This window comes from Orbicella franksi, chromosome 9 (genome assembly GCF_964199315.1).
Source record: "Orbicella franksi chromosome 9, jaOrbFran1.1, whole genome shotgun sequence".
NCBI lineage: Eukaryota > Metazoa > Cnidaria > Anthozoa > Scleractinia > Merulinidae > Orbicella > Orbicella franksi.
In genome coordinates, this window is record NC_138153.1 from 9,507,572 (window position 1) to 9,519,049 (window position 11,478).

General features: G+C 37.8%; 1 protein-coding gene across 1 annotated transcript; it reads left to right on the forward strand.

Annotated features, from left to right (window-relative positions):
- Positions 1-7,379: 7,379 nt before the first annotated feature.
- On the forward strand, positions 7,380-11,200 carry LOC145497249 (uncharacterized). The gene is made up of 2 exons (XM_081477071.1): positions 7,380-7,682; positions 9,091-11,200. The coding sequence occupies exons 1-2, from the start codon at positions 7,533-7,535 to the stop codon at positions 9,757-9,759; spliced, it is 819 nt and encodes a 272-aa protein (XP_081333197.1). The 5' UTR covers positions 7,380-7,532; the 3' UTR covers positions 9,760-11,200.
- The last annotated feature ends 278 nt before the right edge of the window (positions 11,201-11,478 follow it).

Here is an 11,478-nt window from a genome sequence, read left to right on the forward strand (position 1 = left end):
GCGTTTCCCCTGACAACTTTTTTGACAAAAATGTTAAGGGGGTACCCCCTATAATTTTTCCCGCCAGAAAAAAAATCAACATATACCATCTTGAACACAAACTAACAAAAAATTTTCATTCGAATTTTTCAAAAACTAAGATTTTAATTCCAATAACTATTTGTGCTCAAGATGGTATATTCCATGATGATATTTTGTTAAATAGTCAGCCGTGAAACGAGCGTCTAGAAACTTCTTTACAAAATTGAGAGGAGCAAGTTAAAATTTCTACAACTGCAACGTTTTAACACAACATTGAGAAGGTGAAAACATTTCTACATGCATATGTAAATCGAAATATATAAGAAAGTTACATAGCTGGGTAATTTGCGCCTTAACTACCTAAATTTTCTTAACTACAGCGGTCCTTAAAACGTCGCCACGTTCTCAATGTTGTGCAGAAACGTTGCACTTGTAGACATTTTAACTTGCTCGTCTCATTTCTGTATATAGATTTCTAGCTGTCCGTCATTTACAGTTTAACTATTTAACGTGAAACCATCATGCAATACATTTCAAGAAGATAGTTAAGGCAAGCCATGAACTCGATTACTCCGACGAAATAATAAAACAATAATAATAATATTAAAAAAAAACGCGAAAATGTCAATCAAGTCTTAACGTTTATAAAATTTAGAGCTTCCGTCACTTTCAGCCGAGATGAAAAAGCAAAACCCGACAAATTGTAGGCCAATTTGAAAGAAATGTTCATGGCTTACTTCGTTATCTTCTAAAAATTACTTCCAGCGAGGTGATAAAGGTTAATGTCTGGTTATCAAGCTTCAAAATGAATCACTATACTATAAATCCAATGGCCTCTTGAATATTTGTTATTAAAACTGTCCTTTCCGAACGAAAGCAATAACATTTTCAAGAATCAGAAAATTGAACCTACAGCATTGAAAAGCAATAGTGCTGATAGCAAATGTTTGGTAAATTTTAGAAGAATCACAATTGGATGTGTTAAAAATCAAAGATGTAATATTAAGTACTCTTAGTAAATATATCTGTCAGTTGAGGACGAAAGTCATATCATTTAGAACAATCAAACAATTGGAGCTATAAGTTTTGAAAAGCAGCAAAACCTGCTCGTAAATACTCGTTTTCGGTACAAAAATGGTTAAAATAGTAGCTTTGTAACATTTTAGAATATTCAAACAATTGAAGTTACATTTCTGAAACCCAAAATATCTGAAAGTACAAATGAAAGCCAAAACAATTTGAAAAATCAGACAATTAGACCTGCATTTTTGAAAAGCGATAATGGCAGAGTTGCTCGATACCAGACATAATTCAATACAGCCTCGCTGAAAGTTAAACAAGAGGATATATTTGGTTCATGGTTGACCTTCCAGCGCTTAGTCCCCTTCCGAAGAAACAAAATATAAACCGGACGTTTTCCGTACGGGAATGTATGAAATAATGTCTGCCGATAAATCTAGTATTTTCAGGCAACGAAGATCAATCCAGAAACCCAATATCCTCCTCTAGAATTATTTATTTTCAAGGTGGCTCAGCATGTCAATACACAATAAACGTCAAAAAATGGTCAAGCTTTTTACTACAGCGCATAAAAGGAAAAAAAAAAAACAAATACGAACGGAACAACGAAGAAAGCATTCAATAATATGCCGTGATCATGTCAACAAATATTTCAAATAGTCAAACATTTACTTGAATAAAGTTGCGAACAAATTCAGATTTACAAATGAATCGTTAACGATTCTTGGAATAATTTGAAATCTTTCATAATTTCAAGAAACGATGTAATTTGTTTGATAGTCATGCTTAACACTTATAATTAACTTGAGTACAAACTGCAGCATTTTCAGATCATTTGGGTCATTAATTAATTCTAATTTGCTTTTTCAACATACACAATTTACACAGGTAAATAAATTTCCGCGAACGTTCTGGGAAAATAAGGAAAACAATATAAATGATCACGTCTATTCGACTGCAAATCAAAGAATCGGTCAAGACAGTTCTTTAATTTCGTATCTGAACATGCTAAGATTTGAAAAGTAGAAATAATTCTCCGACAACACAAGGAGCTCAACTGAAACCGAATTTTCTACGACCATGTAGTCATTTAATATTGTTTTTGAGCAAGGGCATTGCCCTGTGACATACAATTGCAATTTCACATTTTATATTGAAGCTACGCCTTCGTAGAAACTTATATTAATTAGTGTTGCGATTTTGGAGAACAAGACAACTTTTAAAAATGCTCAGCGTTGAATTGTTTGCCCATTTTGTATGAAAAACGAATTTGCTAGAATGATTGCCATGATCACGTAAACAAGAGTTACCACCACGGTTTGATTTCAACATACAGCGCCACCTTAAAACACTCTACCAAGGTCATCGTCTAGTAACAAGTTTTCAAGGTTAGGAGAGTTGAGCGATTGTAAAACAATTTGGAATTTTCAAAAAAATAAATAACAATACTCGACTTTGTCAAAGTACACATAGTAAAGCATGCAAATGCCGAACCGATAAAATATAATTTAGTCAAGCTGCTGATCACTCAAGCAAAGAAATAAAACTCCCCGTAATTTGAAAACATGTAGTAAATGATTGCTCTAAGGCTGTTGAGTAACCTTTCCGTGAAAAATGGCAGAGGTCATTAACAATCACTAACGAATTTGATTTTTTTCGCGCCCGAACATCACTCCAAAGCAAATATTTCAGCCGAGAAAAAAAAAACTTTTATCAGTGAAAACGATTTGGTACTCCATTGAATCTTCTCTAGTTTCGAGACTGCCATTTCTTATCGGATATTTCAATTCAACCAAGTTCTCAAATGCTATTCTTAACTTTGTCTTCATCCTCCCTGCTTGAATCCTTGTGTTTTCCTGACTTTCCTTCATTCGTTTACTCCCTGAAAATAAAATGAATGAAAATTGGATAAGGAACAAACAAGTGTGGAAACACGAGTAAACGAGGAGTAAAGAACTAAAAGTGAATTGCTAAACACGAGTGCGCGTTGACGAATACAAGACAAAGTTTGACAAAGAAAGGTAGTTTTCATAACAAAAGCCAAATTCTCGTCGAAAAGACCACTAAGAACCTATCGTCTCGTATGGTTCAGAACTAGCCTCTAACGTACAATTTACTTTCTTACTAAAGCCATACGGTTGTTTTGAAGGTCAACACGAAATCTAAACCTAGTCCGGCAAGCGCACGTGGTGGCAGAATGACTTGGAGCCGGTATTTTTTGGTTGAAACATTACCTTAGAAGGTAGAATGCAAAGAAATTGATATTAACCATTAGTAGAAATGGGTGTCAACCGACTTCTTTTCCCCCAAACGTCGACGCCATCTGTTCATCAAAGTAAGAATTCGCTTCTCCTGTAGAAGGGAACAGTAAACATCTTACTCCGACGGCAAACATCTCAATTTGACAAACAAGCACTTCAGATCAGCAATAGTCATCATGAATATGGAAAGCGACATAAGACCAATCAGCTAACGCCGGCACGTCACAAATCTTTAAAGACAACACCCTTTGCACGCTTTCTTCTGCTAAACTTTGCATTACCTTTGTTCATATGGAGCCCACGTGCGCCCGTATGGACTGCAGACACAAAAGGTCATTTTTCAAATATAATTAATGCCCCGTCCACAATACGCCGGAGGAATTTGACAACGGAGGTTTCACTATGAAAGCGCATCAAATGGTTTCTGTCCACACTACGCCGGAGGAGTATAAAAACGCAACAATCATCGGCCATTTTGGATTTGTATTTGAGGAAAACTACGTCAGAGCAATCAAATGATTATCGTGATTACATCGTTTTCGAAAAGCTTCGTTTTCAAATGTTTGCCGTCCGCGCGAAAACGAAAAGCCGGCGTTTTCAAATTCCTCCAGCTTGTAGAGCGTTTTCGATCGCGAAAAGCTCCGTTTTCGTAACGGACTATCACGGATTATCATTTTGACATTCAAAGATACAAAAACTGATTAACCATGACACGTTTTTTCTGTCCTACGATCTATTCGTCCTCGTAACACACATGGTAAGACCCAGTACAACTTGAGTTCAGGAAAACTGGCCAAAAGCAAGGTTGTCTAAGTCATTGACAAGGCAAGAGTCTCAACGAAAAATCGTTGTTTTAAATTTAGCTTCAGCTAGTTGTGTTTCGTCTATGAGAGGTTGTCACGTGAGATTGTCAGTTCTTGGGCAACTAGTGCCAGTCCCAGGTTTAGAGAGTCGCACTTGCGGTGAAATTACACACAATGTTGATGAAAATAAAGCTTCTACTTTCCCCATCACCGTACCTCTTTGATTGGAAGGAACTCAACAGGGAAAAGCTTTCATAAAAGCTTTAATAGTTGATGACGTTTGTTGTGAGCCAGAATTAAAACATTAAAAAATCAGGCTAGGGCTTTTGATTAGCCTTACGTCTTTATAAAATTTGTTTCTTAAGTGCATTGTTGCCTCTTTCTTATCTTTACAGAAATTTGTGTTTATTGTGCTCTTGTTTGCATAAAGTGGTCCACTCTTTTTTTAAAGTCTTCGCATATTGTTTACTCGCTTAAAAAACGGGGCTTGATCAAAAAAGATATGCTCAAGGAAAATTTTACAGTAACTCAGCTTTGATCCCTAATCTTAAAATTTGTTTTTAATACGAAATAAATTAAAATTTAAAGAAAAGCAACAACAACAACAACAACAACAACAAATGAGTTTAACCCGAGCATGGAATAAGGAAAATAAAATCTAGTAGTTCGCTGACGGACGTTGAACCCACCCACCCCCCCCCCCCCCCTGAAATCCTTCGCACAGGGGCTTTTATTGGATGAAATGACAAAAACCACCTGGATAGGGAGGATTTATGATCAACTAGGCTATTTGCTAGGTTCATATTTGTACCGAGAGAAAACCACAGTGAATTCGGGAGCTAATCATGCAGTAATCTATGGGGGAACGCATAGGGCAATGTACACCAGAACGGACAGAAGCGCAAAGGCACGGATAGAATATGCTCGAGGGAGCGCAAGTTGCAACGGAAGAACAGCCACTGGGAGAACATACGGCTTATTCACGGGTAACGTGGGCAGAGAAACCCCGGGTAAACCAGTGGGGGACGCACAGAATTGCGCATAGAAGAACACACTTGGAAATAGACAGGGAACGCAACGCGGTGTAATGGAGGAGTAGAAAGAGTTGTTCGTTCCACTTTCAGATAAAGTTATACCAGCTTCATCTTGGAATTTTTTGAATTTTATATGAAGTATAAGACCCAGTTTCGGGATGGAAAAAAGTATTATTACAAGAATTATAGAGTAATACAGCCTGCTAATATAGCAAGACACAACACAAAGAAGTCTTGACAAGAGATCTTGGGACTCACTTGGGACTAAAGGCTTACCACATTGAGACTCTCTTATAGAAATTCGCTGGGCGAGTTAGCAGGCGCAGAGTCGGATGGGAGCCACGAGTGCTTGTGATCCTCTTCCGAGGAGAGAGCTTTTGTCCAATGAGGTGTTGTGCTGTGCTTGGTTTGGTTTAGGGCCTTTTAACTGACATCGGCGGATGACTTTGTCCGGTTACGCAAACCGGTTCACTGAAATGCAAAAAAAAGATCCGTTCACAATCAACTATCGAGCATATTCCAGTTGAATAAGCCACAAGATACATCCGAAACATTAAGTTTAACAGAAAGGCAAACTCGCTGACTGTAAATACCAACGTCAATTGATATGAAAAATTTCGATACTTAAAAGAGATAAGTCACGGTTTCGGCATCATGAAAAGTTTAGCTTAAATTTTTCAAGTTCGTCGTTTACAATCCGTGTCAATCTTCTTCATCCTTAACCATCCTTGTTCCTTCGTGGTTCATTACGATCTCTGGTGTTTTTCTATCTTAATAAACTACTATTTACAGGTTTCCAGTTTATTACAGGTAATTTTGTACGTGGTCAAATTAACTCAAAATGCTGTGCCTGAGCTTTTTTAATGACATAACATAAGTGAGTTTGACAAAGCCTGCTGGACTACCGAAGCAAGTTGAGCTGAGAATAGGTTCATGCAAAGATCGAGATACCAGCCTTATTTCTCAAATAACCGCGCTGGTTGGTAATTAATTCAAAACTCGACCTCATGAAGCGAGCATTTATTTGAGCCTAGCGTTGAAAGTAGCATTGGAAATGAACGCTCTATTAAATTAACGCAAGTTCAAAAATTCTCGCGCTAATTAACTCGTGTTAATTTCATGGAACGTTAATTTCGGCGTTAAATTTTTCACGACAGTAAGTTCTATTATTTTGACAAAAATAATTATAAATCCTGTCCTAACAATTCTCTCCGCAAACTGATATTTTTGTGTGCACCCACCAGCGTTAATTTTCCTGTTTAGGACGATCTTGCCTGTTAATTACGCAATTCGCGAAATTAATTAAGTCGGGGCATGATGTATGCAAACCCTATTTTTATACGTTTAATATAAGGGACTTGACGTTCAATCGCGAAAATACGGTTACCCGAGAACACTGATCTGAACGGAAACGTCACGCTGACTGAATTAGGATAGACAGAAAGTTTTAAACACTTATGGGTTAACATGCTTGAAGTATGAAGAGAAATTCATTTTACCTTAATTCACTGAACGCAAGATCTAGCAAACAGGGCCACGTGGTTCAAGGAGTGGGTAACCCTATCCATCGAACAAATTACTCTCCACTGGACAGCGTACGGTTTGTTTTGCCAACAATATTCGGAAGATACGGTTATCCACTCTTTAAACGACAGTAGCAATGAATTGAATGAGGCGCTTTGAAAAGCTCCGCCACTCAAAAAAGCTCCATTGCTATGTCCACTCGAGATTGAGTTCTTGAATATTGTAAAAATTACGAAAATTCCACAATTGAAGGGTCGTTAATCAATGAGCGTTTAAACGCGGGTTCAGTACTTTTGATTGTGGATATCACCACCCTTAACAATGAGTTCTTTGGTAAATAGGTATTCATATTAAGAATACAGCTTTAATTCAACTTGCTAGTGTAAGGAAAGAAGAGTTTTGATTGTTTGTTAAGTATCATGATTGAATAAGATAGAAGCGATTGCCGGAGGGTATCGATTTTGTTTGTGAAAATGAATCTAAGCAAACAGGTCACATATTTATCGACTCAGTTGTTTTACTATAACATCGTACTTTTTCTTTGTCTCTAGTCTCATCCCGGTCATTTCATTAAACGTTTCGCCCCTGTGCCTGTCTCAACCAAGCTATGGGAGTTTTTTTAAACATACTGATGAATAAAAACAGGTGATCAAGTCACATTTGTTTCAGAGATGTTTGGTGTTCTACAGACCATGTAGAAAAAGGTCGGTGCTTGCAATGAATGGTCTACTGGCATATGACAGGTATACGAAAGTGGCCCTTCATGGTTGAATAGATAAGTACTTTTAAAACGTGTTACTCGGGAAAATCTTAGCAAAATTAATCGCTCCTGAATTCTGGGAGCATTTAGCACTGCTCAAGAAGCAGAAATGGATGGAAACAAAGTTGGAATGGCACGTTTTTTCATGTTATTTCTTTTTGCAAAATTGGTTTCGGGGAATTTTAGTGACGAACAGTCCACGGACATACAAGACTCAGCTGTTTGGAAACGAGAAAAAGTCAAAACTGAACAAAAAGAGGTAGGAAAATGCTTTTTGTCCTAATTGTTTGTTTTGAAATAGTTGGGCGTTTCTTATAATAATGATCCCGGGGTAAACGTACTTGTCATTTTTAGTTCCAGTGGCCAAAATTTCAGCCTGAATGGTGAAAGCTAAGAGGCGAGATCACCATGAACCGTATACACGCTACATATTTTCTTTGAATTTGGATGAAACTACAAAATTTAGTAAGAGTAGTATTTTCGTGATCAGTGTAAAATTTACTGACTGCAGAATTACAATCATGACAAGCAGTGATATAGAAAATAATAATTATTTCTTTCGTCGAAATTTCAAAGGTGGAAATAGGCTGAATAATATACCACTCTCAGATTTTTCTTAAAGGAACTGTAGGTTGTACACAAAATTGAGAAATTACCATACACTATTTTAACGAAACACGACAATCGAGTTTTTGATTTCCTTATACAGTAGATAGCTTTTGCTTGAACATCGCCGCGGTTGTATACGCTTCATGAGATGTTTTGATCACGCAACAGCGAATAGAAAAACATATCACAATCTTTTCATTTTTTGAACTCCAGAAATCACTCAACCAATCAATCGTTGGAGGCGCGTTGCTACGCCTTATCGGTTGACCAACTTGATCATAGTTAGTATGTAAGAGTTGAAGGACCGCTGGATGCTTAAGAAACTTCAAGCTTATGAAAACCAAGAGCTATGAAACTGTATCGACGGCTTTACAGCCGAACACGAGCTCAGAGAACCACAGAAAGATCGAGGTTTAGCGATCAATCTAAGTCAGATTCCTAACTTTTTATTTGTAACACAGTTGATAATCTACTAATACAAACTACTTTCTTGCAAACTATATATTGTTTGCCGTTTCACGGACTATATATACACATAACAAGCACGATCACACATGGCACACAATGCACGACGAGAGGGTTTCAATTCGCTGTCATCGAGATCGTACACGTTTTTAAAACTGTTCGGTCGCGAATTCGGGTAAAAAAATCAGATTTTCTGCACATACACTATTCACTGCCGCTGAAAATTCCTCTTGTAAAAATTCGTCCTGTTCCAAGACATCCAAAATCGCATCCATATCATCTCCAAGTATCGTAAGTCCGTCTTCTTCGCCCTCCATTTTGTTTACAACGTGTGCAGAGTCAGTATCACGTGATGCGCAGGCTCAACATCAGACACAAATCTATTGTTTCGCTCTCTGAAGTTCGCCGGGTTTCATAACCAGTCTCCTCTACTAACTATGAACTTGACCGAATAGTCGATCAAGATTTTAGGCGCACTGGTTGTCTGGTAGGGTGGTTAGAAAAGGATTTGTTATAAGTCAATTAATCCCTTTAGCCTTCACTGAATTATAGATATCCTCGTACTTTGCACTATCTTCTTTTGTTCAAAACAGGAAGATTTGCGATCAGAAGATACAACTTACAATTCCTTTGTGGACTCACTTCTCCATGAAACAAAACGCAAAAGCAAGAAAGTTGCTCCAAGAATTTCTTATTTCCACAAAAGAAAGAGTGTTGCCAGCAAGGTTATCCCTGAAATTGCTCGAGTTCTTGCAAAACACATCGAAGGCATGGAACCTCAGTTTAAGTCAGCTTCCTTCAATCAGCTGTGGCAAGAGCTGAGAGAACCGCTGACGAATGTAATGAAACCGCGAAAAGTGGAAGAATTGCTGACTGAACTGGAGCAATGCAAACTGGGTGACGCGCAACATACATACGAGTTTCCAACCGACGTCGAAAGTATCAAAAGAGACTTAGTCATTTGCAAAATCGGCGAAATTCTGGAGGTGAATGGAGAGGAATCGTCCAAGAACCAAGGCAATTATGCACACATCTGGAGTCTTCTAAAAAATCCGCTGACCAGTTGTTTTAAGGTCACAGAGCTGTCGTCGCTGATAAAAGACCTACGGAAATGTTTGCCGCGATTTGAGCTGGCCGGAATTAAGTACGTAGTACCAAGCAAGATGTCTGAAGTGGCAAGGGACGTAGTCATTTGCAAAGTCGATGACGTACTTAATAAATCTTTCAGTGAGAAAGGTTCTGGAAGTGAAATAATCCCATAGAAAATGCTTTTCTGCATGCTTTCGCAAGGATATTGGTCTTAACTCCTGCACCGCCAAGACCGTCATATTTGAAAATTGAAAAAAAAAAGATAATCTAAATTTCATTTTTTATGATACAGTGAAAACATGAAAAGAAACAATAGCATAGGAGAGGACTGCTTGATGGCTTTTATGTAAATATTCCAAGCTAGGTTTTCATCCTCAGTTAAAATCACACACACCAGGAGCCCATGACCAGGAGCCTCCATACGTACTGTACCCTTGAGTCAACCCTTTCCCGTATTAATTTATTTTTAGAATTGATCTCCCACAGGTTTCCCGCATTTTCCACGCATTCCGCCATTACTGTTATTATTTCGCTGTAAGCTGTGACCAGCGGCGTGTGACGGGCGCGTGACGTATACAATAGCTTCCCTCTGATTGGGCATTCTAAACAATTTGCGGGAACACGAGAGCCCCGCGGTGTTCTAAAAATAGATTAATACGGGAAAGGATTGACTCCAAGGGTTAGTATAGGAGATGAAGGCTCCTGGTCATGGGCTCCTGCACACACTGATTGACCCACGGTTCGATCATGAAAGTAAAAGGCAACTAAGGAGATAATTATTAGACCAGGTTGAGCAAATATCGTGATTTATCAGTGGCGAGCAGGTCAAGTTATCCGGTTGAGGCAAATAATTGATCTGTGAGACACTCCCAAATCACGACATTTTGCGATAACCGAGTCCGAGAATTGTTTTAACATTCTATCACCAAGTTTGTTTTGATATTTGAATCACTCTCTGACAGGCGATCTGCCAATTTTTTTACACAAGAGCTTGGTTAACATTATGTATGAGCAGAATCTATTGAACAGATTTGAGACCCCTTTAGGAGTTGGGGGGGGGGGGAAAGAGGGGGGGGAGTGTCTGAGTGTCCCACATCCCGTTAATGTTTGGTCTAAATATGCCGTGTTCCTTTAATTCCAAAATTTTGCAGAAAAAAAAAATTAACGGTTTTCCTACTTACTTCCCGTTTTATCTGATCTAAATATCCCATATCCCATAAGTTTTCCCCAAAATTATCCTGTATCCAGTTAATTGTTTTATCCAAATATCCCGTGTCCTGAAAACCCCTAATGGGGCCTTTTAAAAGGTATTACGCATGAGCAGACATTGTTTGTAAGCAGTTATTTGCAGGTTACATGATGAGCTCTCGGCCAATAAAAAGGAAGGAAAAAATGTAAAAGAAATGACAAAAATACTCATTTAGAGAAATGTTTAGCTAAAGAATTTTAGCAACTGGACTGAAGTTAAGTTGTAATTAGGTCGTCCGAAGAAATTAAAAATACTGAATTATCTTTCAAATTGAGATAAATAACGAATTTTAAAACAGTAAGGTAATGTGCAACTGAGACAGATCGTCAAACGAACTGTTACCATTAAAGAAAATGAAATGTTCTAACGTGAATCTGTTATTGGGGCTATTTATTTATGAGCGATAATGAACTGAACGCATATAAAATGAAAGCCTACTGAAACACAGTCGCCTACGATAAATATACACAACTCTACTGGGAATAAATATAAGTACTCTGACTAAAATAATTAACAATTTTTCGACGAAGTTGAGCAAAATATCGTGATTTATTAGTGGCGTGCTCAAGTAAGCGATCCCCCTAAAGGTTCTTTTTCATATAATGCAAATGAAACTCGTCTTTACATGAAATTAGGTTTTGCA

Excerpts from the sequence above, each read along its gene's own strand:
- LOC145497249 (XM_081477071.1), top strand. The coding sequence starts at position 7,533 with ATGGATGGAAACAAAGTTGGAATGGCACGTTTTTTCATGTTATTTCTT. Across the intron at positions 7,683-9,090 it reads TCAAAACTGAACAAAAAGAG|GAAGATTTGCGATCAGAAGA; the intron begins GTAGGAAAATGC and ends TGTTCAAAACAG.